At 35.2% G+C, this 27,292-nt stretch overlaps 1 protein-coding gene across 2 annotated transcripts; it reads left to right on the forward strand.

Annotated features, from left to right (window-relative positions):
- The first annotated feature begins 943 nt into the window (after nt 1-943).
- LOC136032854 (protein PALS2-like) lies at nt 944-27,290 on the forward strand. 2 transcript variants are annotated; one of them, XM_065713264.1, is made up of 8 exons: nt 944-1,060; nt 9,874-10,134; nt 11,411-11,509; nt 16,039-16,197; nt 19,176-19,386; nt 22,109-22,311; nt 23,728-23,943; nt 26,642-27,290. In XM_065713264.1, the coding sequence occupies exons 1-8, from the start codon at nt 1,001-1,003 to the stop codon at nt 26,816-26,818; spliced, it is 1,386 nt and encodes a 461-aa protein (XP_065569336.1). In that variant the 5' UTR covers nt 944-1,000; the 3' UTR covers nt 26,819-27,290. The 2 variants fall into 2 exon arrangements, with proteins under 2 accessions (XP_065569336.1, XP_065569337.1); XM_065713265.1 differs by having other exon boundaries at nt 950-1,060; nt 26,624-26,657.
- The last annotated feature ends 2 nt before the right edge of the window (nt 27,291-27,292 follow it).

Raw genomic sequence — 27,292 nt, forward strand, 5'->3', positions numbered from 1 at the left:
GTCTACAAATATTATGCTACTACGAAGAGTCAGCCCATAGTAGATAAATCAGCTAGGAAGTGGTTTATAAGTCCGAAAACGCCCGTCAAAACAGACCTCAAAAACGCCCGCCGAAACAAAAGTATTATCCATTAATCAGAATCTCGTGCGAATGCTGTGTCGTCTACTAGGCTATAATTTCTTCAAGGGGTGCTGCTCCTCAACTGAGAAAAAGGGTTGAGGCAGCTTTTGCAGGGGCCGTTGTCCATAGATCTGGATCTTACGCCCTGCTGCAGCTGCTCCTATAGAGTATCCTCCCGTGATGGTGTTCGAGTCACCATTTAATTTAACCCACTACTAAGAGAAGGTTTGTAGCTCATGGGACGTGTGGACCCTGTTGAGTGCACATCTGAGGGACCTTCCACCTGTATTCATGGCCCCGGGTGAGGTGCCCCAATTTATACTACGGAATCCCAGGGACAAGGTCCCCCTTTGTCCGTGCTTCCTATTTAGGTACCCAACATTTCTGTGGGGCGTACCCCTATTGCTACCTGGGGACACGCTGAGTGGCGCGGGTGAGGTCCCCAGGCCACTAATTAGATAAGAAGAGCTGTGCACTCTATCGATCTTCTCTTTTCCCAACATCAGTTCTTCGCTTATTCCTAGTCCTAGCAACTTAGCCTTCTTAACATTAAATGTTTCAAATAATTAAACTAGCAGTTTATTAAGTATAGCTTCCAAAGAATAGGTCGCAAAAAGTTGGCTGTTTTTTTAATGGTCTTCCAGGAAATCATATAAAAATTTAAAGTCGGGGAATTTCTCGTCCTTTAGGATAATTTATAAGCTTCTATCATTGACGTATTATTTCTAAATTAATGTTAAAATTATAGATGCATGAATATTATGTTGAAGCGCCATAATTAATTTCATGGATGTCGCTTTTTACACCCGTTTGTAGTTTTTTATCAAAGAAAAGAGTGAAATAAGTTAGCACCCAAACAGGATAAAATAGAAAGAAATTATGAATGGAAACTCTGCTGTTAAAACTGTTGTATTAAAAAAGAGTGTTGGAGAACCACTTGTAAGTATTCTTACATAAAATTTTTGTCTGTTGATAGACGTAAATGTTCTGTTGACAAATGGGAGAGGTTCAAATAGGTTTCAGTATTGGCCATAAATCAAATAAAATTCTACAAGTTATGCATTTTATTTCTCAGAATGTATGGTGGTTTAGTTAGACAAACAAAAATTTAAGAAGTGGATAGGCTGGTAAATATTGAGCAGTTCATATTATTGACCTAGGCCTACAAGTAAAATGAACATACCACTAGATGCCATTTTTATGCTATTTCTCTATGTAGTAATTGCTTTTCTTGCAAATTCAATTTTAAGCCCTTTTAATACCCTTGAAGATAAATTTCATTCTATATTTTTGGATGTATAAATAGGCTATAACATTTGTTTTAAATTTGCTTGCCTATTAGGCCACATTATAAATCCATTTTGTAGGAGTTGTATAATTCAGAAATATGATTCAAATTTTTCATGATTAAGTTGAATAAAAAAATCAAAACATATCTGCCATGTTTTCTTCTTATTCTGTTAGGCTGGTTTAAAACTGCTGTTCCACCTTGGCCTGTACATAAAACAAAATATCAAAGCTGATGGAAGAAACATGTCAAATGGAATAATAGAGAAATTATTTTGAATTATTTATTCAACTTAATTATGATAAATCAATAGGCTACTTGCAGATTAGGCTATAGGATTTTATAGTGAAATAATAAGTTTGAAACCAATCTGTTAACCCTTTTTATACCAAAAACATAGAAAGAAATTATCAATGTCAAGGCTCCAAAAAAGGCTTAATATATTTATATATATATATATATATATATATATATATATATATATATATATATATATATATATATATATATATGTATGTATGTATATATAAATATACTGTTTGTTTATATGTCTGTACCTCTTTTAATCTACTGTACTTCTTTACTTCTGTGTTCTAATAAATCTACTGTGGTTTTTGTTTAAGCAATCAACAATCGCAACTCAAACTAAAAAAAAAACAAAAAAAAACAACTAACAAAGCAAAAACAGAAAAAAAACTATAAAAAGAAAAAAAAAATAAAAAAAAATAACCTAAAAAATCATGGGCTGCTAGGGTGTACAGCACCACAGCAATGTGTGACATGGGTCAGTCTGCATGCTGACTGACTAGCTGACACCCCATGTGTTGCTGGGGCATGCAGCACCACAGTAATGTATGGCAAGGAGGTGGATTTTAGTTGGGACTAGTATATTATAATTTTTGATTGTTTAATTAATTTAAAAAAATATCACTCTAACAATAAGGAGTTTGTTGGTAGTTGTCAAGGCTTCCTTCTATACTTCATTATATGTTCTTTGTTCATTTTCAGGTAGAAGAACTTTTAAGCTATGTTGTCTCTTCGCATGTGAAAATGCAATATATAAAATTCCATGATTAAAAACTGGAGTACTAAGGTTGATACCAACAAATTCAAAGGTTTGCCCTTGCAACCTATATATAGTCATAGCAAATGCAGGTCAAAGTGGAAACTGATGTTGTTGAACAGTATATCCAAGTTGACCTTTACTAGGATCAACTGTTACAGGATATATGAACTTCTTTTCCCCAGTAATTGTATTCACCTTAATTATGTTGTAAAAGCCAACTGGCTATGTGGTTGGCATGTTAATTTGAGAATTCTTTGTCCATGGGGCACAGGTTTATTCCAGGCATAGCCAGTTATCCAGTTTGGGATTTGGGTCATTGACATGACTGTAAGCTCAGCCAAAGTCAACTCAACTCTAAATGGGTACCTGAAAAAATCTGTGGAAGTTAAAGAGGAAGGGTGTGTGAAAGTGCAGGATGGCTGGTCTCCAACCCCCCATTGCACTTCCTGACTGAAAAGCAACAAAATGGAGATTGTGAGTGCTTGCTCTGACCTTAAGGGTCTAGTGCCATCTTACTCAATTTACTTAACTATATTGTTACATAATTCAGGAACAATAAGGTGGGTCCCATTACACATCCATTCTGAAATATCTAAGTTATGCAAAAGCAGAACTATCATATTTTCTTTATTTTTAAGTCATTCTTGGTTGATTGAAGCTAAAATAACTTGATCCTTCATTAAATGGAAACTTTGCTTAGACAAAACATTCTCTAAATGTTTCCTCAATTAAATTGCCACTGGAAATTATGTCTTCTGGCAATTCAATTTCATTAAGTTCATTTTAGGAACATTTCCATTACCCTGTTCAAGGATGAACTTTGCAAATGCTTCCTGTTTGCTTTTTTCCTCAAAGGAAACATGTTTGAAATTCTTGCAAAGATGACTTTTTTTTATTAATAAATTGAGTGTTTCACTGTGGTTGCTTCAGGGTTGAACTGGTAAACACTGTTGGAAATCATCTCCAGTAACTAAAATTTTCCCACTAAATGGCAAGTTTAGATTTGTGATGGACCAAAACAACTGATCCATATTTTTAAAGCCATACCTGGGAAGTATGGGTGCTTTTTCAAGTAGGGAAACATCCACTTGATCTAATTCAAAACCTCTGTTTGAACCAGGTCTTATACAGGAAGGTCTTGTGTTGTTAGTCCAAATGGCAATAAAGTTGCTGCTATTCCTCTATAAGCCATACATTGTACTTTGTAATTTTTTCCACACAGATAACCATATTTTTCTTTCTTCTTTATTTTGAGTTTTGATTCTTTCAGACAATTTAGTAATGCCCTTTGCTTTAGCTGCCCATATTGGTCTTGTCTCATTTGACAGTCTAGGTTGATCTTCACTCGTTGTTGATCTAATTTGTTCAGACTGTTCTCTCACTGTTTTCACATTTGATTGTTCAGGTGATTCCAAAGAATCATCATTTGTAATAAATGCAAATTTTAGTTTTTAGATCTTCCTAAAGGCATTATATAGCTGGAAACATTGAGGAGCTGCAATGCAGAAAAGCTATGGGAGAGGCAGATTTGATATTTGTATTGTATCAGATTAACAATGCTTCTTGACTACTAAGGTCCCTGCGTTGGCCCTGCAGTGCATTGCTGCAGCATGATTTGATCTCTGGGTCCAGTATTACCAAGCTAAGGTCAAACCCACTGTGCCACCACAGGATGCAGATTTGATAGTTCATAAGGATGCCATCATTAAAAAAACTTGCCAGTGGAGCAATTTCCCTAATCACTCCAGTGTCCCAGTAATGTCTGTGCCTCCTTCTACCTTTGTTAATTGTTTTAATGCTATATCATTATTAGGCTACTCTAGCAAGTATACACCAACTTCTTACTCCTCAACAGTTTCTTGTTTGTCTAGTACTCAAGGTTCATTTAGTCATGTAAGCCCTGAACTTAATCTAACTGATTGCTAAAGTGACAAAAGTTTTTGTAGTGCCAACTCTGTATTGACAACATGTAGCCCAAATGCCCTCTGGAGCCTGGTAGCTGTCTCTCTGTCTTCTTTACTAATTGTGATTCACTCCCTAATAAAATGACAGAACTCTCTACCCTTGTAACTAAAACAGTAGACATTATTGCATTTTGTGAAGTTAAACTTAAACATTCATGTATAAATTTAGCTGATGATCAGACTATGTTGAATGGGTACAAGGCTTTCAGCAACCTTAGTGAGGATGAAGGTAGAGGTAAGATAATATATGTGAAAGACTCTCTGCGAGTGAACCAAATCAAACTGACTTACAAACACCAAAAACAAGAAGAACAATAGGAATTTCTCAAGACAGTGGGAAACTTGCAACAGGATAAATTCAATAAAACTAAAATGAAAAATTTTTCAAAACAGTCCCAGCATCCTTACCTCAGCAAAGCTCAACCAGGACTGACAAATAAATTGTGATGTAACAAGCAATTCATTGAAATGAGATTTGCTCTGAAATGAAATCTCTAGAAAAGTTTTTATTAGAAATTTTGTCTTCTACTCGTTTTAACCAGGTTGCTAGATTGGAAAGAAATTTGCTTAGTCATGATTTCCACTTATCAAGGGAACAACTTATTAAAAAATTGGAAAACCTATTAAATTAATATTCAAAGAATAACCCTGTTTATGCTCCAAGGTTCATTCCTGGACCAGTTGTGGTTAGTCTGTCCTCTAGAATGCTTGAACCATTGGAAATTCAAACCCTCAAAAAAGGCACAAAATTCTCTTTTCTTCCAAAACAAGTTCCTGTGGCAGATTTAATTCCCTCTAGAGTCTTCTTTGCACAAATTTTATTCATCCATTTCCAACCCAGGCAAAGTTAGGGTTAGAGCTAGTCTAATTGATGCCCTTTATAATAATGAATAAAAGCTAATTCTGCCACCAATATAAAACCAGATAATTTGCATGACCTAAGAATTCTATCTAATCTCTGCAAAGACTAGTCCATTATTATAACTATAGCAGATAAAAGCAATTTTTTGGTTGTCATGGATAGGACAGATTATGAGACAAAAATTTATGCACATCTAAACAACAAAACTACATATACAACTATAACCCACAATCATACTGATCATTTTGCTAACAAAATTATAAATGAATTAAAAGATCTAAAACAAAATGGCAACATTACTCGACAATTATTATGAAAAGAGAAATCACCAATACAACAGCACAAACACACATAAAAAAAAGAAAAAGAAAAAAAGAGAGACAGAAGGAGAAAAGGAAGACTGTTTTCCTAAATTAGTGATTAATATAGAACAGCACTTGAATGTCAATCATCTATCTAGGACTTGTGTTTATTTTTCCCACCATGTTTCATCCTGATCCCTCCACTCTAAGTGTTTTCCAAGTTTTAGGTTTCCCCCTCCCAACTCCCGCCCCCGTCACCAGATCCGGTCGGAATTTAAAATAAGAGCTCTAAGACACGATATCCTTCTAAACATCAAATTTCATTGAGATCCGATCACCCGTTCGTAAGTTGAAAATACCTCATTTTTTCTAATTTTTAAGAATTACTCCCCCCCCTCCAACTACCCCAAAGAGAGCGAATCAGTTCCGATTATGTCAGTCATGTATCTGGGACTTGCGCTTATTTTTCCCATCAAGTTTCATCCCGATCCCTCCACTCTAAGTGTTTCCAAGATTTTAGGTTTCCCCCTCCAACTCCCCCCAATGTCATCAGATCCGGTCGGGATTTAAAATAAGAGCTCTGAGACACAATATCATTCCAAACATCAAATTTCATTAAGATCCAATCACCCACTCATAAGTTAAAAATACTTCATTTTTTCTATTTTTTCCGAATTAACCGGCTCCCACTCCCCCCCCCAGATGGTCAAATTGAGAAAATGACTATTTCTAATTTAAGCTGGTCCCGTCCCTGATACGCTTGCCAAATTTCATTGTCCTAGCTTACCTGGAAGTGCATAAAGTAGCAAAACTGGGACTTTAGGTATCCCCCCTCCAACTCCCCCCAATGTCATCAGATCCGGTCGGGATTTAAAATAAGAGCTCTGAGACACAATATCATTCCAAACATCAAATTTCATTAAGATCCAATCACCCGCTCATAAGTTAAAAATACTTCATTTTTTCTATTTTTTTGCAAATTAACCGGCCCTCCACTCCCCCCCCCCCAGATAGTCAAATCGGGAAAACGACTATTTCTAATTTAATCTGGTCCGGTCCCTGATACGCTTGCCAAATTTCATCGTCCTAGCTTACCCGAAAGTGCCTAAAGTAGCAAAACCAGGACCGACAGACAGACCGACAGAATTGGCGACTGCTATATGTCACTTGGTTAATACCAAGTGCCATAAAAAGTTAAAGGAGTATTTTTTGGGGAATAGTTTTTTTCAGTTTTTTTGGGGGGTGGGAGGGGATGAGTGGGTTATATGTCTGGAGGGAGGAGCGGGTTGAAGGGGTTGGGGTGGATGGAGTTGTATTTTGATGGTGGTTTTTACCCTGGGGGTGTTTGAGAGAAGGTGATTGTGTTTTCTTTCTTTTTTTTTATTATTATTATTATAATTAGTCCAGGATGCTTCTAGAAATATTTATGTAGTTTTTATTATTATTATTATTATTGTTGTTGTTAGTTTACAATGCCTTTAGGAATGTTTGTATAGTTAATTGCTATGTGTTAGCAGCATAAAAATTTTCCCCTAGCATAGTGATTTATATCTGTAACTGTTCATATTTTTGTTAATAAAAGTCAAAGTCAAGTCAAAAAAGTCAAAGTCATACATTTACTTTCTATTACACAAATCCCTTAAAAACAACAATGTTTTAAAAACCACCCCACTTTACAAAAAAGGAAACCCAAATTTTGTGACAGGCACAAAAAGTAAAGATATCAATTTCTTTGCGTCTGTGCCAAAGAAAGACTCGAAATTTTTTTTTAACAGTTATTAGTTTTAAAATTAAATATTTTCCACCTTGTTGTGACAGAACAATCCTGAAATACCATTTCAATAACCTAAAGAAGATGGGATTTTAAATTTCCCCTCTTTGTTGTTATGAAATGAAGATTTTTGCCTCCCAGTTGGCTTTTGTGGTAATACAGACAGATTCCATTGATAAATCTAAATTCAATTAAATATTTTTAGGTAGTATGTGTTATCAGTAAAATCTGATTGAGACCACATAAAGTAACTGAAACTTTGTTTCAAACTTGTTTGCAAAATTACAAAGAACGACTTTTATCCCACAGCCAACCCAAACAAGCAGTCCCATTCCCAAATCCATCACTACGTTGAGGGGGAGGGGGTGCCTTGCTCTTCATTGTGGTATTTTTAGTTTGTGTTAAGTTTGAATTGACTATTCATTGTAATTTCTATTCATTTAGGTCTCATTCATTTATGTTTGTTTAAAGTTTGAATCATCATTTTACTTCATTCCTTATGTAGCTTTTTATTTTTACTTTGGAAAAATTACTTTTTTGAACAAGTTTCTGTAAATTATTTCTGTTTGCTTTTCATTGAAATTGTTTTCTTTTTTTTATTGGTTAGTCAAAGTAATATTTGAAAAAAAGACAGAAAAAAAATCAGTTTATCACCTTATTTTGCAATAAATTTTAATAATTCGTTTACTATAGAACTTTGGATTGATGGGTAAGGGGAATTTTATTCTAAATAATGAGTTTGAAAATCTGCATTGTTTTTGGCCTTCTGTAGGGTTGTTTTAGGGCTATATTTTGTTTTAACTGCTTGCCTATTTCAACAAATAAATTTTGAGTCTTTTGATTTAGTTCAACGTCCTGCTCAAAATTTTCCTCAACATTGCCTGAAAGTCTTGACTCAGTGCCCTAAACTTTTCCTCAGATATTTCAAATATGTCCTTTTGACAACCCAGATCCACAAAGGGTCTTTCGATTTAATTTAGCGTTCCCTGTAACATTTCCCAGACAGCAAAATGGCTGTCTCAACATTTTGATGTCACGTCTTTAGTGGCCAAGGGGGAGCTAAATGGGGCGTAGAGGGGGTTGGACACCCAAGAATCACTTTCAGATCTTGAAAAGGGAACTATAACTTTCAACCTCTAATCAAGTGAACCCCCTCCAGAGTTACTACAATCACTTATTTCATACAAAGTAGTCTGGAAAATATTAAAACACTGCATTAGCTTCACTCTTTACTTAGGTAGCACTATTGAACTGCCTAGGTAGAGGCAGTGTTGCACCATATTTTTCTCTCCAAATGCTGGGCAAATCCATTTTACTAAGTGGTGCATGCTTCAATAAAACAATTCGACATGGTAATGCAAAGACTGGATAAAACAATATTAAACAGATAAAGGTATTTATTTTTCAGTGCCATTTGAATTGTCACAAAACTGATTGGGCAAGAAACAAATTGTATTTAAAAATAAACGACTCCATAAGCAAGCTCCATAAGCAAAGCCAGCAATAACAAGATTGTAGGCAGTACAAAAGTACTGCATAAGTAAAGAGTGGTAATGTTTCAACAGGCCCACATGCCCTCCTCCCCCAATTGGTGCTGCTGGATCTTAGGGTAACCAACCCCTCTTTCATGTTTTTTTTATCTAGCCATATCCTTTTAACTTCCAACGATACCCAATCTCAGTTCTGAGGTTGCTTTTTTGTTCAAAATAGTTAAAAGGTCCAGTATGTATGCCTCTAGAGATAACATACCTCCCTCCCGTAGACAGTCTCTGAGGCAAGGATAATAAATTATGCAAGTTGCCCATTCTTCACGTATAGGTTTAATTATTGGGAAAGGTGGCTTGTCTGACGCTTGTTGTCCAAAAGGCTAAAAGTTAGAAGTTGAAACTTTTGGGTAATTTCGGGAAGGATGTTGAACTAATTCAAAATATACTATGTGAGTGCAGGTTGTCAAAAAGTCATATCTGCAATTTCTCAGAAACAGCTAAGAGTTTTAAGATGAAACTGTCGGGAAATGTTAGGAGGGTGTTGAACTTAATCACTAAACGAACTAGACAAAAAGACACTATGTCTAACCTGGTTGTCAAAATGGCCTTTTTTCCACATCACGTCATGCATTTGTTCACGTCAAAGTCACAAATATAAGAGTTAAAAGAGTCAAAAATAAAGAAAGATGAGCAATGTCTCTTATGTATATTTATTCTCTTATTCCATTTTCAGATGTGTAGTTTTTGAATATTCTCCAAGAAGGATTCTTTCTAGTATATTATTTAGAGATTGCTGTTGAATCAAAAGCTTAGTTCAAAAAGCATCCAAGTCTTTGATTTTAAATTGAACACAAGTCTATGAAATAATAATGTTGAATTTAATCAAAGTCAACTCTTAGATCACCTCATGCTATTTCGGAATATAAATTGGAATCTGGCATTTTAATCCTTAAGTTGGAAACATGAAAAACTGAAAAATAATCATAATATTAACCAATAATTAAATTTTCAGGGACTAACAGTTAAGGAAGAAGCAAACCAGCTTATTGTGTCCCGTGTATTGGCTGGTGGAACAGCAGAACGACTTGGTAATGTTCATATTGGTGACATAATTGGTAAAGTGAATGGAGTAGATGTTCAAACACCAGAAGAGCTTCAAAATGAAATTGCCAGGTCAACCAGTTCAGTTCAGCTTCAAATTTTACCATTTCTTGAACAAAATGGGCATGTCAATAATGGGTCCAGTTTGTCTCCAGAATCAAGCAATTCTGTGGTAGGTTTTCTATGGTAAGCTATTTATTAATAGGATATATACCTGCCATATGATTGAAGTCACTTGGTTCAGTAACTTATGTCTGGAAGCATTGATTCTAAATAATCATCTTCTTATTCTATTGATGTATAAGAGGAGTGTAAGTGAAAAATTTGTCGACAAAACTAATTTATCTCGAAACTGACTAGATCTATCGGTTTTATAATTTAGTTTATTACCTTTATTTGTTGTATTTTAATAAACAATTTCTTTTAAGCAAGAGCTCCCCATGCTCTTGTTTGAGGTGTCTAATGTTCCCTATTTTAGTTGCAACATGCAACTCTAGTAGTAATTAGCTTTATACATCACCAACTAACAAATCTTCTTTCTTTTTCAATATAGAAATGTCAGAACCTGCTAACCTGCATAAGATCTTATCTGTTCTTCCAAAACCCAATAATCCAAATTTGCTTTGCAGTTTTATGGTGGAATTTGACATGGTATAGAGGGCTAAAGCAGCCCACCAAAAAAAATCACAAGGATCTATTTTTCTTCTTTTTTTTATTGAACTACTTATTACTTCCACCTTACCCACCATTTTAAATATACAATCAAGCAAGTTGTACATCTATCAGTATCGATATTCTTCCATCTGAAATGAAGGTAATTTTTTTTTCTACAACTTCTTGTTGCTAATTTCGTCACAAACTGTTTGAAGAAATACTGCTCTGTTGCTTTTAAACAAATGGTGTTGAAATTTAGTTTGCAATATCATTAAGGTTATAGTAAAAATCGTACCTAAGTGAAGCACTTGGTGGAAAAAAGTGCACTGGTGGAAAAAGGTGGAAAAAAGAAGCACTAATTTTGTGGTATTTGTATATATAGCTGATGTTTTGTTAGTCTCCTCCTCATTCTTAATTTTCTTTTACTGCTATACACTATGGTACTGAAGAATGTTGCCACTTCATAGAAAAATGAGTTCAAATATATTTTATAAAAATAAATTGCAGAATTTTTCTACTTGCTTTATTATAAGGTCATACACTCAGTTTCTGAGTCTTTGGATTTGTTTTTTTGGGGAAGAAGGGAAACACAACTTTAAAAACACGAAAAATAGGCGAATCCATATGAAAATATATTAAGTATTAGGTACAGTTGTGACTGTCTCAAGATTTTGGAGGAGAGGTGGAATTGGTCCTATGGTCCTCTCCTTCTTGCCTACATTGCCTGTCTAGATTTTATAGATATATTCTTTGGCATCTGTTTGTGAATTTTTTTTAATATTATATTTTTTTAGAGCTACATGAGAGCATTGTTTGACTACAATCCCAAAGATGATAAAATCCTGCCTTGCGCTGAAATTGGGCTGTGCTTTTCGAAAGGTGATGTCTTACAAGTAAGTGGGTACCTTCTGTGATGTTTTGATACTTTACAAAGTATGATCCTTCAAATGTTTAACAAAGTATATTGGCCCTAATATTTCAATATTTTTTTCATCTTTTATTATCATTTGTTTTACTTTTTAGGTCATTAAATCGTGGAGATAAACTGCATGTATTATTTCCTTGTTTAATATTATTATTATTGAGACTTGAGATTGATTGGATTTTGGAAATTTTGAAAAGTAAGACTTATGTAGATACTAGCTGTTGGGGTGGCGCTTCGCGCCACCCCAACACCTAGTTGGTGGGGGCGCTTCGCACCCCCCCCCCGCGCGTAAGTCGTTACGCGCCATATTAGTTACGCGCCATTGTAGTTGTGACCCTGTGTCCCACCTGTGAATATAGATAGATATATATATATTTTTAACTATGTAAAACTTGCGAATGTATAACATTCTTGGCTGTCCCATTGTCTGTACATATAAATAGATTGTCAGGTTTACCGACTCTTGAACATGCAACATATAATTGTCCATGGAAAAAACAATCTGTATTCCGATCTATACCTCATTATTCTAATGATTGCCCTTGAGCTTTGTTGATGGTGATTGCTAATCGAACATTCCCTGTGTCCCCGTCGTCATTTATATATCCCCCTGTGTCCCGGTCGTCATTTGTGTCACGGTGTCCCAGTCTGTAATTTCTCTTTGAGTGTCGCGGTCGTCATTTATATTCCCTGTGTCCCGGTCGTCATTTTTATCCCGGTCGTCATTTGTGTTCCGGTGTCCCGGTCGTCATTTGTGTCCCGGTGCTTTGTTGATGGTGATTGCTGATCGAACATTCCTCGCGTCCCGGTCGCTTTCTCTTTGAGTGTCCCGGTCGTCATTTATATTCCCTGTCAAAAGACAATCAAGAGAGATAAAACTCTACAAAAAGAAAACTTCAAACGAGACGACGGCCAGTAGAATTAAAAGACTAAAACAACGCGGTTGTTTTAGTCTTTTAATTCTACTGGCCGTCGTCCCGTTTGAAGTTTTCTTTTTGTAGAGTTTTATCTCTCTTGATTGTTTTTTGTCATGTCTGGCCAGTTCGGCTTAAGAACTTTCATGTATTCCCTGTGTCCCGGTGTCCCGGTCGTCGTTTGTGTCCCAATGTCCTGGTCTGTAATTTCGTCAGTCGACAAACATGACGTCAGTCGACACACAAACATGACGTCACTCGACACACAGACAACTTATTTTTATATATATAGATATCTATATATATAAAAATAAGTTGTTTGTCTGTGGTTCTGTCGAGTGACGTCATGTCGTCATGAAGTTAGTTGTCGTCATATTTGTTATGATAATGACGTCATTAAAAGTATTTAAGAAAATCGTTCAAAGACAAATTTTTAATTGTAAGAAGATCGTGGACGGAAAAAGGTTTAATTGTAAAATGACTGAAGAACCTACAATGGCAACAGCCGAGGAAGCTGCTCAAAAGACAAATTTTTAATTGTAAGAAGATCGTGGATGGAAAAATGTTTAATTTTAAAATGGAAGCTGCTCAAAGAGTCTATGCCAAAAAACTTGCGGCTGATAGAGAAAGTAAGAAAAGAAAGCGTGCCGAGGAATCACAAGAACAGCAAGAAAACAGGCTTGCGGCTGAAAGAGAAAGTAAGAAAAGAAAGCGTGCCGAGGAATCACAAGAACAGCAAGAAAACAGGCTTGCGGCTGATAGAGAAAGTAAGAACAGAAAGCGTGCCGAGGAATCATAATATATATATGTATATATATAAATATATATATATATATATATATATATATATATATATATATATATATATATATAAATATATATATATATATACTATATATATATATATATAATCTATATATGTATGAATAAGTTTTATGTGTATTATCCGACTCTTGAACATGCAACTTATAATTGTCCATGGGAAAAACAATCTGTATTCAGATCTATACCTCATTATTCTAATGATTGCCCTTGAGCTTAGTTGATGGTGATTGCTAATCGAACATTCCCTGTGTCCCTGTGGTCAATTATATATCCCCCTGTGCCCCCCGGCGTCCCCGTTGTTGTTGTTTCCCTGTGTCCCGGTGTCCCAGTCTGTAATTTCTCTTTGAGTGTCGCGGTCGTCATTTATATTCCCGGTGTCCCGGTCGTCATTTGTGTACCGGTGTCCCGGTCTGTAATTTCTCTTTGAGTGTCCTGGTCGTCATTTATATTCCCTGTTTCCCGGTCGTCATTTGTGTCCCGGTGCTTTGTTGATGGTGATTGCTAATCGAACATTCCTTGTTTCCTGGTCGCTTTCTCTTTGAGTGTCCCGGTCGTCATTTATATTCCCTATGTCCCTGTGTCCCGGTCGTCATTTGTGTCCCGATGTCCCGTTGTGTAATTTCGTCAATCAACAAACATGACGTCAGTCGACACACAAACATGACGTGACTCGACACACAGACAACTTATTTTTATATATATAGATGTCCTGGTTGTCATTTGTGTCCCGATGTCCCGGTGTGTAATTTCGTCAATCAACAAACATGACGTCAGTCGACACAAAAACATGACGTCACTCGACACACAGACAACTTATTTTTATATATATAGATAAATAGTATTCGAAAGTTCGTTATTGTGAAGATTTATTTTGAATAGTCAGTTTTAGTGTTTTTGTCATTTTACATTTTGTTGTTGTATTTTATTATTGTTTGTTGTGTGTCACTATAGCCCAATAGGGTTTTCGTGTGAATAAATCTATCTATCTTATTTTGGATTCAGACTCCTACTGCATGATGGACTGCGTAGAGCGCGTCGCAACCTTGCTCCTCCAGATAGACCAATATGCTACTACGGGTGGATCTTATCAATGGTAATGTTGGAAAAATTTTAGGAACTTCCTTATGCTGTCCTCCTACATTGTCTGAGGTCTTGCCCTTGGGTACGGCCAACCATGCCAGATGCGGTCAAAGTCCCACGTAATTTATGATGGGGCATCTGGAGGTGCCCGAGCCAACTGAGGATTTTCTGGGCAATTTGAGTTGAAAATGGCACTTCGTGAGTAAAGGCAAGGATCCTCTCTTTGCTTAGAAATCGTCTCATCGAAACTTTGATCCGATGGAGTTTTTTCGTTTGAAGAACATTTATCACACTCTAGATGGTGGATTAGGGGTGCCATGTCTCGGCCGCGTAGAGCAGAACTGAGCTCAAAACGCATGGTCGCATACCTAGAAATATTGGAAATCTAAACGGCATTGAGTCTTCTGACGCCTTCGTTATTTGGCTACCCAAATCTGCTTCCACGGAACCGTCTTTTGAAATCATGGAATTAAGATAGGTGAAATTAGAGACAACTTCAATATAGGTTCCACAAATTGTAATAAAGTCTGGGGCTGCAACCAAGCCAGCTATTTCACTTCCATTATCTTTAGGTTGCCATTTTATTTTAAGCCCACCTTTTTGCCGCTTCTTCCTACAGGACATTTAGAGCTTCTATCACCTATTGTGTGGAGTCCACACTGAGCGCCAGATCATCTGCATCGATCAGGATGCGATCTCCATATTGGAGCCAAAAGGCAAGAAATCGGCTGTTCAAGCTATGACCTGATCTATAACACAATTGAATAATTCAGGGCTCGTAATTGTTGTGACCATGCATTAAAATTTAGAGGGAAAGGGGACGGGTAAATTGGCTGAAAATGCAAAAAAGGCAAATAATGTCACAATGTTTTTTTTTTTCTTTCTTTATCTTTTTTTCCATATATGTCATTTAGTAAGTGTACCATAATGCCTTGAAAAACAAGGCAAATGTATCAAGTAACACACTCCATTTTTGAGTAATAAATTAGATGTCTGGCGTGGCCAGACAAGTGGCAACTAAAATATTTGGCCAACCACTGTCAGTTCGACCGTTTTTTTTTTCTTTGTATTTTCTTTTTCTCCTTCTAAAAGCCCACAAAGCTGGTGCCTAGAGAAAAAAAAAAGAAGTAAATAGTTCACTTTTATTTTCGTCTTTTACTTCGCTATTTAATTTTCTTTATGTAGGCCTATTGAAAAGTCAGGCAAATTTCTCGTATGGCAAAAATCTTGTTGTCAAGTAATTTTTCTCATTTTCTAAATTGAATCGGAGTGACCCTAATTGACGGCTAGCTAAAAATGCAGGACCGATTGGAAGTCTTATTTCTTTGTCTTTTCTTTTTCTCCTCTCAAAAGTTTATATAGTTGGTTTCTAGAGAAAAAGAAGTAAATAGTCTTTTTTTACTCCGTTACTTGCTTTTTTGTTATCAGGTAATTTTTCTCATTTTGTATATTGAGTTAGAGTGGTCCTAATTGACGGCAAGCTTAAAACTTGGCCGGGCAGGACCAGTATATAAAGTTTCTTTCTCTTTTCCTTTTAAAGTATATAAAGTGGATCTTTGAAGAGAAAAAGAGGCGAATAGCTTCTTTTTGCCTCACTATCTACTTTATTGTTAATGTATATCAGGCAAATGCCTCAATGGCAAGAATTACCTTTGTCGAGCTATTTTTTTCATTTTAGATATTGAATCGGAGTGATCCGAATTGGTGGCAGGCCAAAAAAGTTGGTTGGGCAGGACCTGCCGGTTTAATTCCCTCTCAAGAGCTTGAAGAAAGAAGGAAGGCTTTTGTAGCTCCCGATGCAGACTTTGTTCATAAAGTTGGTCTCTGTGGAACAAGGGTAATTCTCCCCTTTTTTTACTACTTAAAGGAAACTAAAGAAATAGCTGTGAACAGATAATCTTTTTTCAATCTGTGGAATTGAAATATAATACTATCTTCCAAATGTGCCCGTTCTTTCCCTTGACAACTTTCTTCAGAAAATATAAGTTTAATATGACAGTAAATAAGATAAGATAATATTTATTTTCAAAAGACTATCACAAGCTCTATAGAGCCGAATTCGCTTTATATGTCAGTAAAAGCTAAGAAAAAAAAAAAATCAAAACAGTACATTAAGTCAAACACTTAAAATTAAAAAGAAATTAAAAAAGCAAAATCATCAAAGATAAAGGGCAAATCAGTAAACTTAACAATTAGATTACAAAAACATTGCAGTAAATAAAAAAAAAACGGCAATAGAGGAAAAGGGGAATTTGGCAAGTACATAATCACGAATTATTATTAAGGTGTTCCAGAATAAAGGGGATAAAACTTTTACGAAACTCTCTGTAACAGCATGGATCTGAGAGTAAGTTGGGATTGCTAAGGAGGCTGACCGGGGGAGTTGGAGTCTAATGGGATTGTGAAAATCAGGGAGTAAGTCCTCAGGGAGTCAGTAAATGTATTTAGCGTCATTTAACATCCACAAAACAAATAATTTGTCTTACGACAAGTAATGTTTTAGCTGAGTGGCTAAGAAGAAATTATCGGAATCTTTAAATGCTTAGTTTAGAGTTTGCTCCATTTATACAGGTTCTGTCTTAGTTGTTTAACCATTTTAGTTTGGCTCAAGCTGTGTTGAACATTCATCTCGCAAATGTAGTGGAAATCATCTCAAACCTTTATGAGTTATACTTATGGAAATATTTATTCTCGACCTGCTTTTCTTTTTTCTTTGTTTCATTGGTAGAAAGGCAGTTTGAAAGCTATTAGCTTTGAGTTTTGTTCATTCTCTTCTTTTATTCACTATTTGAATGTGTCAGAAATGGTTATACTGTATAAAATACGAATAGAAATTTAGTGAAGAGGAAAAGAGAGGATAAAGCAGAAATTATTTGTTTCATTATTATTATTCATTTCTGTATTTTGCGGGTTTGCGTTGAAAAGGAAATATTTGTATATAAAAAAGGTCCTCGAAATTTATAACCTAAGATTCCGTGAAGCAAAGAAATGAGATAAGATTTTAAAAATTCTCCCACAGCGTGCCAAATTGGTATTCCCAGTATCTTCCAGTAACTCTGAGTTTGGCTATGTTGTTATTAATTGAACAAATTAGCATTAGTTCATTGGACTAGTTGTGTTCGAAAGTTCGAATTTTTCTGCATTTCAAAATTGTGATAGTGATGGTGATTCATTATATGAGGGAGGTTTATTTGATATACCAAACAAAATGACAACACCAGCTCCATAGCCTCTCCAAGAAGCAGGGCTGGGGAGTCGGTTATAAGTTATAGCCGATTCTGACTGCTGATATTTTCAGTATACTGACTCCAGCTCCAAATCCATTCAGCACAAATAAAACTCCGACTCCCCAGCCATGTTTTAAAGCTTCATTTAACTAGATTTTGTGAGTTATAACTGACTCCAACCCCGACTCTCACTCCATTTATCGAAAATTCACTAAAAATTTGACTCCACAGCCCTGCCAAGACGTAAAAAACTCATCCAAAGGGTGGGAAAAATACACTGATATAACAAAATCAAGAGAGCCAATCCAGATCATCAGCTCCGCTGGGATTTTTTTTTTCTAAGTCAACGTCTTAGTGAAGTGTTAATGCTTTTGACAATGCTGGTTAAGGAAAAACGTGTTTTTTGTTTGACAAATTCTTTTTGTTTCATCTGTGGATGTCATGCCAAAAGGAGGTACTAGCTCTCAATTTTGAAAGAGATATATAAACTACAGCTGAAAAAAGTGAGATAATTGAAACTTAAAATTTCAAGTTCTGTTTTCAACCATATTTCTTCACTGTCGTTCAAAAATTTGTCTAGAAACAGTTCAATCTGTACTGTCACGTCATCCGTTTATCCTAAGGCTTGAAAGTTAAATAATCCCTGTCATTGTAGAATTCTATATTCCCTATTAAAAAAGTTCGTTTCTTTCACTTCCTTGTATAATTAACCATATTTTTCTTATACAAAAAACGAAAATCTTGTTTCCTAGCCAAAATTTAGCGCTGTCTTAAAAAGATTCCTTTTACTGGAACTTGGGTGATAAGCAAAGACAGTTTGTTCTAGGGGCAGAAATCCACTTAATACCCGTTCTTCTGAAATTCAGTATAGTTGTAGGATAAGCTCCTCTTTCATTTCTGTTGCAATAAACAAAGTCTTCCTATTTTCCAGGTGTTTTTTTTTAGGGGGGGGGGGGCAATATGAAAACAGAAAAGCATTGGCAAATATACAAAACAACGGGAAAGTGTATTAAAAAGCGGAAGAATATCTAGGTTATGGAGGGGGTACTCTCTTATGTGTGTTTCTGTACCCTAGAGTCCCACTGGCACTTTAATGATGTCGTTCTATCTTTCGATGCTGTATGTCAGCTGCGCAAAAAACAAACGAGCGTTTACATCAGCTGGTAAATAACTCTAGATAAATCCTTGTTACAACATTACAGAATTGGAACTTGAAACTGTCGGTTTGGATATTCAAATATGAAACTGACAGAATGCAAATGGCTCGGCATTTTTCTTTCATAATTTAAATTTTATGCAGCCCTGTCGGCTTCGTAGGATTATTTCTATGTAGCCATCAAATATCGAAAGAGGCACAATATGTGTGTCTTGTCAGGGGAATTTCGCTATGTGTTGTAAAAGCGTGATAGTGTACCAATTTGACTCCAGGCCAGATGACGGTTTCTTTTCTATAGTTTTACTGAATCTCTTTTGTTTCTGCGTTTTTTTTTTTTTTTTTTTTTTTTTTTTTTTTTTTTTTTTTTTTTTTTTTTTTTTTTTTTTTTTTTAAAGACCTAAAATGTGTAATCTAGCCTTTGTTTTTATATAGACCTCAAAAAAGAAGAAAAAAATTCTGTATAGGTTGAAACAAGCTGCCGATTTGGACAAAGCTGAATTGATACTATATGAGGAAGTTACGCGAATGCCACCCTTTCGAAGGAAAACCCTTGTTCTCATTGGTACAGAAGGTATTGGAAAAAGAACCATTAAAAATCGTTTGCTCAATAGCGATCCTGACAGGTTTGGAACGACAATGCCTTGTAAGTAAAGTTGTGGATTTTGTAGATTTTTTAAGCAGTAGCACAATAAGAGAGGAGCTTAAAGATTCTCCTAGGTTGGGGAAATTCGGAAAGTCTTGGCAAAGATTTATTTTAGTACAAATAGACTGAGTAGTATTCATTAAGGGGCTTATGTTTTTTTTTTAGTTTTACAGCAGATTGAAAATAGGGTTTTTAAGATTTTATGTGAGTTTTATTTTATTCTTTCCAGGTCTAAAACAGAAAAAAAATATCTAAAAAAAAAGTCTGCGTTTGAATAATGTGGCTTCACTTTGATAAATAGTTCATAAAATTTTTTTTAGCACTTTTTGAGCTATAACTACATAAAACAATTGATGTGCCAATCCTAACTGGTCACTTTTTCTTAATATATGGGATTATGTATCTGCAACTGCATTTAATTGGCAAGGTATGTTGTATAAAAATGTATCACTTAGTTGCTCATGACAAAAGTGTGACATTCACAGGTTTCTTCTTGATACTGAATATCAAACTAAGGACGATGTGAAAAAAAAAACAAAAAAAAAATCAGAAGTTCATTTCCACATTTCCGATTTCAATTTTGAACACATCAGTCTAGGGGGGGGAAGGTATGGTTTTATGAAAGTTTTCTCATCACTTTCTTCCATTAAACTGAGTTTAGTACAGAAAAAACAACAGAGACTCATAACAAGTACTTAGATAGAAGTCTATTTAGGGGGGGGGTACTTTATCAAAAAGCAGCGAACTGACAAAATTGTCTACGACAAAGAGGATGCTGGTAAATCCCTCCCTCCTTATATACGTGCCTGACTTAGGGTACCATCGATATTTTATTTTCTTCTTTTGCTCTTTTTATTTTTTGCTTTTTAACTAAGCGGAAATTGTGAGCTAAAAGTGTTCTTTAAAAGCAAATAAGAAACAAAAACAATTAACGAGTAATTTTCGAAATGTCAAAATAGAATTCTACAAAAAAAAAGTCAAATTTTATTTGAAATGTCAGAAATATGATTGGTAAAATTCTTATTTATTAAAAAAAAATAGGAAAAATTAAACTAAACTGTGCCAGTTGAAGTTAAACTTGAAACCACATTTGCAAGTTTTGAGTGAATCAAAAATAGGGGTTCTTACGGGTTTTATCACCAATATCTTATTTCAAAGATTAGGAGTATTTTCCTGGTGAAAATAGCATTAATGCATACATTAATACATCATCTGAACTGTTCATAGGCCTATATGGGCCTATCAAATAAAAAGGAAGGTTCGTTTCTGGTTGAACCAATATTTAAATTTTCCGGCTGTTGGTTTGTACTGAATTGGCTTCTAAAAAGACCATTTAGCTTTCAGTAGTAAAAGGTTCTTATTGAATCATTCAGTATTAATTTTTATTTTTAAGAAATTTCCTTGTTATTATATAAAAATGTAAGTAAGAAGGGTGCTTTGAAGCTAAAATATCCAGCAATTTAAGAAGTTGAACTGGTCAGTTTTGTCTTTAAAGCGCTTAATATCTTTGCTATTGAAATCCAAAAGTGATGTAGGATTTACTCTATGTAGTTTAGTCCTACTGCATCGGTTTATTATGGAAGACAGTGTAAGATGATTTGGAAATTACATGTAAGCAGAGGATAAAACTCTGAATAGATTGGAATGAAGGTGGAAGATTCATCAGACACGCTTTATTTTGGCGAATGATACCTGTGCGTTTACTTGAAATATGGGGGAGTAGCCTAAAATGTCTGCAACTTAGGGATGAGCGATCAAACAACACCATTGCAATATTGATGTATATAAAAATGACGTCGCTGATATAAATATTTTTTCTGCAAAATTAAGCCTCTTAGCGAATTTTCTTAAACCTTTGACCTATCTAGATGGTTTTTTTTTAGGCCAGAATATCTCAGGATGCAAATTTTCCCCAAAAAAAACTGGAGACGTTTTCAAGAAAAATAAATACATACATACACCAATTATTGCTCTCTTATAAAGATATATATATATATATATATATATATATATATATATATATATATATATATATATATATATATATATATATATATAAATGGGCGTAACTCTGCGTTAAATAGGTCAGTTGCATGCTAATAAACAATCAAGAGAGATAAAACTCTAAAAAAGAAAACTTCAAACGAGACGATATTGACCCAATTTATGATATTCTTTTAAAAAATGAACCAATAGTCGATGGGGGAATTAAAATTTTACACAATCACCAGGGGACAAGATTACCCACTAGGCCAAAAAGAGTTGCTTCAATGTTAGCTTACAAAAGGATTATTTCGCAACAGAATAATTAACTAAGTTTCAATTTTCATAAATTTTCCTCAGTTGCTCTTTGATTCTCATTGAAGTAACTCGCATAGCTGCTTTTCCCTACGTGGATAAGTAGCGACAATTGTATTTATTATATTTGGTGGTGGTTTTTATTTGTTTTATTTGTTTTTAGATTAGTTTTCTTTTAATTTTCTATCTTGTGCTGAAGACGCCTTGTTTTATACAGGCGAAATATCCGCGTTGTTTTAGTCTTTTAATTCTACTGGCCGTCGTCTCGTTTGAAGTTTTCTTTTTTAGAGTTTTATCTCTCTTGATTGTTTATTGTCATGTCTGGCCAGTTCGGCTTAAGAACTTTCAGTTGCATGCTCATTATAGGCTAATACCGTTCAGAAAAAAAATATTTCATAGAAAATACTTTTGTTTTGTTATATAGATACATCACGACCAATGAGAGAGCTTGAAGAGCAAGGAATGGGATATTGGTTTACTACTAAAGAAGATATGGAAACCGAAATCCAAAATAATGAATTTCTTGAATATGGTGAATATAACGGCCATCTTTATGGGACCAAACTGGATTCGATACGGGATGTTATACGGAACGGGAAAATGTGCATTATTGATTGCAGCCCTACTGTAAGTCTGAAATCTACTACTTTCTGTTAAAACTGTTGTTTAAAAGCTATCAAATATTCAGCTCGGTCATTTAAATTTAAAATTAATTCCCTGCGAAAAATATGGCACATCATTTTCTGGTAATAGCACTTGCTGTATCGATTTATGACGTCTGCCAAATCACTAGATATCTTCTTTTTTTTCTATACCTGGTCAAAATACACTACTTGCTATCAGTTCGTATTGTAGCTTCAACTTGTAATGGCTAAGTCTTATTTTTTATGCCGAAAATTTGTGTTGATTTTGGACAACTAGCAGTGGCCGTCGCTGACGGCCTAATTTAAATGCTAATTTGAAGAACAATAAGAAAAAAAGGACTATACTAATAGATCTTGCTGTATCGATTTGTGACGTCTGCTATATTGCTAGATATGTTCTTTTTTCTACACGTCTTTTCAAACTCTAATGGCTAAAGACTATTTTGCTTTTGCTGGATTTTTCTTTTTGATTTTGTACAGTCAGCATGTGCCCTGGTTATTGACATCGATGTTATATAAACATTATTTGAATAATAAAAAAGAAAAAAAAAGACTTTCGTGGGCTAGTCGTTTAACAGCACCGTGGAACCTGCTATCGAAAAACAAACAGTCGTTTCACACACAAGCGCAGTATTGTAAAAAGAAATATAGTTTTTTAATAAGATTCACATCAACAATGAATCATACAACAAAACCACATAATGAATAATAGGGGTTAAGAGAATCGTAAAACTATGGAAAGTTCTACGTGCATACAGAGGCAAAGACCCCCGTTTCCCCTCCTTGAAAAACTTTGGCAAAAAATGTACTTTTTCATCTTTTTGGCATGCCCTCTACCTCAAGCTTTGTACCTGTGTACACATATAGATTTTGTGCTCATTTTAGCTATGGAGTTTCAGGTATGCAATGATAGCAACCAAGTACCGTTTGAGGGACCTGTTCATCGAATTTCAACAGTTAAGTAATTCAATGGATCGTGAAAAAAAATCGTGATTTATTTGTCCTCTACAAGTACATCTACTCCCCTCTTTCTTTGGAGCTTACTCTAATTTTTCCATGGGTTGTTAAGGTGATGAGACAAGCATAAAGACATACCTATTCCTCTTATTATTTAAGAGAACACTTGGGAAATAACTCAAAACTGCTTTGTTCCGTGCCTCACTTCCGCTTGGAGTCATGGAGTCTGAGAGAGTTGCTTAGCCAAACCGATCTAATGCTTCCTTTAAATTAAGGTTAGTAAAGTTAATAAGGCTAGTTAAATTGATGAATTTAAAAAAATTCCTCAAAACCTGTTAATATATCTGATGAGCTCTAGCTGTGCATTAGCCATTTGTTGTGTGTTGAAACACATTAAAAAAAGTCTTAAAACGAACATTAACAAAAAGTATTATGATTTCAGGCTCTGAAGGCTCTTCACAATTCACCAGAATTTATGCCATATGTCATTTTTATTGCGGCACCAGGAATGGAGTTGGTCAGATATATGTATGACAACAACCCGTCACATTATGGTAGTAGAGCTGCTGGGATTGATGTCAACTTTGAGCGTGCCAGCTCTATGAGAATCTCAACAAGAAGGGCTAGAACCCTTGAATCTCTTGCGTCTCTTTATGAGGTAATTCCCATCTATATCTTCCCTTCCCCCCACCTCTCTCTCTCTCAGACACACACACACTCACTCTGTCTTTATCCCTCTCTAACTCTCTTTCTCTCTCTCTTTATGCCAACTTTTAACCTTAGCTTACGTCTCTCTATTTTTCAAGTTAATTGTAAACGATATTGATATTGTATACGATAACGATATCGATATTGTAAAAAAAAAACTTTTGGAAGTTTTGGAAAACTCAGTTTTTCCCCCTAAGGAAACTTTTAAAGTTTAAAACCTTGATAAACACAAAGAATTCTGGTATCTAAAGAAATAGACTCCCTCTCGTGTCAAGGGGTGCGTTACTCTTGTCGTATGTGTTGGATCTTTTTACTTGTTTATTTAAAGTATTAAAACTGCATCTTTTTTTTCTAGACTTTGAAATTTTATAACAGTCGTATATTCCTTTTAATTTTCTGTTTAATTATATTTTACCTGTTACTTAGTAAGTAGCTTTTTCGTTCTGTCTACGGAAAATGTGGATGTATCCCACTTTCAAGGCTATAATAAGAGAAAGGTTGAGATGGCTAGGACACGCTCTGTGAAAGAAGGATAATAAATTGCCCAAGATTGTCTTTATCGAGCAACCGTCTTGGGCCAAACGAAAAGTAGGTCGTCCTCGAAAGAGGTGGAAGGATGCTGCAAGGAAAGATTTAAGGGAAATGAACTTCTTGGAAGGGTGTAAAGGGAGGATTTGAATAGGTTGGAATGGAAGAGGAGTATCAGTTGGAGTATATAGTAGCATTAGCAGGATATAGATTTTTGCTCCGAGTGTTTTGCTAAATTCTTCTTGTTTCTCATTTGGTTTGCCGATGATTCCATGTTCTCCTCCTTTGGTGCCATACAGTAATTTCAACTGATTTACGTCATGCTTTCTGCTCAAATTAAATTTGATATTCGATTGCATTAATGCATACTCACAAAGGGTTGTATCGGGTTTTCTCAAAAAATTTTAAATAGTACATGTTTAACTGCTACAAAGGTGAAAGTTAACGTGAGCTTGTCTTTCAAAATGACAAATATGCAGCAGAAATGGAGTATCATCTTTAGCATAGTTAATTGAAAGCAGCAAAAAAAAAATCACCTTCGGTGACCTCCGTCCAAAACTGCTGTATATTTGTCTTTTTAGGCATTTTAAAATGCAAAGGAGGATAAAGGAAGGGGAATTTTATCCCCAGATTGTGTACCGGCTTAAAGTCAACTAGCTCACTTGACCTACTAGAAAGTCTCCTGACGCTAAACTAACAATGACACTAATAGGTTATCGTCTTTATTTTCGTATCTTAAATTGTCGAAGATCTAATTCTTAAAGTTTCCAATTCTCAGTTACCTTTGCCTTTAGTTCTGTTACCAAATTCAAACAAGGTAGATGACGGCCAGTAAAGAAACAGTTGATTCATCGTTAGAGGGTAATGTCACCTGATGTACTCATAGCTGAAGCTACAGTAAAACACCACTCTCATTATTTTAATTACTTTAACCAATAATATTGGTCATATTCGGAAAAATATATCGATCAATTGATTAGCTTGGATACCTTAGCTTGGCTATAATTTAATGATAGGGGGTTGATGAAGATAGTTTTCGAGATATAAGAATCAAGTGTTACGTAGGGCCGTATCCAGGATTTTTTGGAGGGATTTTTTTTGGAGCCGGGGGGGGGGGGGTTAAAATATAAAATATTTGCTTATATTCATTTTTTTACGTTTTTTACGAGTCGGATAAACATTTCGGGGGGAGGGCTGAACCCCTCCCCCCCCTCTAAGATTTTTGAATTCCTTGAGAAGGATGAAATGCATTGGCAACATTAATTTTTGAAAGGCGAGTAAAGGGTCTTTCCTCCTTTGCCCGACCCTTGATCTTATGACATCTTAAGTCATTGGTGCGTTGGCTTTATAGCCAGTTCTTTTTCTTTTTTGCTTTTACGTTCCTCTCTCTATCTTTCTAATGGTACAATAATGAAGCTTTACCATCTTGATTGAATCTAAATTGTCATACATGAATTTTAAATTTAAGAGAGAAAAAATACTTAGTATCTTATGCTATATGATAAAGATCAGTGTTTGACAAGGGAGGCCTAGTTTAGCCGTAAGACAGTGCAAAAATGATTTTGTCTCCAAGGCTTCAGTTCTAAGCTTAGAGATTCTAAGGCCTTCGTATTTGGATCCACTACTGCAGTTGCCTGGTCCATTGTAAATTAAGTTGAGGAATAAGTAAAACTCGGCTATTTTGCTAAGAAAAAGAAAAAAAAAGTCCTACAGTTATACAGTCGACACATTGAGGATGCAATTCAGTTCTAAGGCCAGCAAGCCTGTGCTAGTGAGAAAGTGTGTGGGGCAGGGTGCTAGTGGAGCAGGGGGGGCAGCTGCCTTTCCCAGACCTCAGTTTACTTCCCTCCGACCCCAGCCTCCTCCTCCCTCTTTCTGAAATTCAGTTTCCTCAAAAATCTGGTCAAAACTAAGATATCCCTGCATAATTCAAGCATCCACAGAAACAGGTCAAATTCCTGACCCACAACTGATTCCAATATGGAATCCAATATGGATTCCAAAACCCAAAACAGATTCTGGCTGAAATCATGTATACCTCTTAAGATGTTTTAGATTAAATGTGATTTGTGTACAAATGCTACCTTAAATTAATTTTTTAGCGTGTTTTCTTTTTTTAGGAGGAGGATTTCAAGCATGCACTTGAGGAGTCTGCACGTATGCAGCGTTCATTCGAAAAGTATTTTGATATGGTAATAGTGAATGAAGACCCAGATATAACGTTCAATCATATTTTGGAAGCTCTTGAAGCGCTTAGTAACCAACACCAATGGGTACCTGTCACATGGGTCTATTAAAACCATCTCATCCCTGATAAATTCCGTCATTCCAAAGACTTGCAATTCCTTTTTTCTCCGGCTTATATTAAGTGATCAGTTCATATCAGTCATGCCAAGCTAAAAGTAGATATTTTTGCTCATTTTACCGCTTTCAGACATATTGACATTGACATATTGGTATTGTTAATTTTCAAGGTCAATTGTCAATTTTAAAATTGTTGAAATAGGTCTTATTGGTGCTTTTTATATCTGCTATCATACAGATACCGTTGATTATCATACTTGATGGAAACTTAGCACGGGAAAAACATCTCTATCACTATTCACTAATAGTTTCAAGTTTGAGGATTGTTGGCGTTTTTGAAAGTTTTTATGCCTTAAGAAAGTTTTTTGAGAGTTTTTAAGCTCGTTTTGAAGTTCTTAAATCGTTTTTTTTTCTTAATTACCTGTTTTTTTCTATGGGACCTACCTGTTTTTTTTTTCAGTATAGAA

This window comes from Artemia franciscana, chromosome 11 (assembly GCF_032884065.1).
Source record: "Artemia franciscana chromosome 11, ASM3288406v1, whole genome shotgun sequence".
NCBI classification, from domain to species: Eukaryota; Metazoa; Arthropoda; class Branchiopoda; order Anostraca; family Artemiidae; genus Artemia; species Artemia franciscana.

Bases quoted from the DNA above. Each gene is read 5' to 3' on its own strand.
- LOC136032854 (XM_065713264.1), top strand. From the start codon at position 1,001: ATGAATGGAAACTCTGCTGTTAAAACTGTTGTATTAAAAAAGAGTGTT. The intron at 1,061-9,873 runs GTAAGTATTCTT...TTAAATTTTCAG, and splicing joins AGAGTGTTGGAGAACCACTT to GGACTAACAGTTAAGGAAGA. The intron at 11,510-16,038 runs GTAAGTGGGTAC...TTTTCATTTTAG, and splicing joins CGAAAGGTGATGTCTTACAA to ATATTGAATCGGAGTGATCC.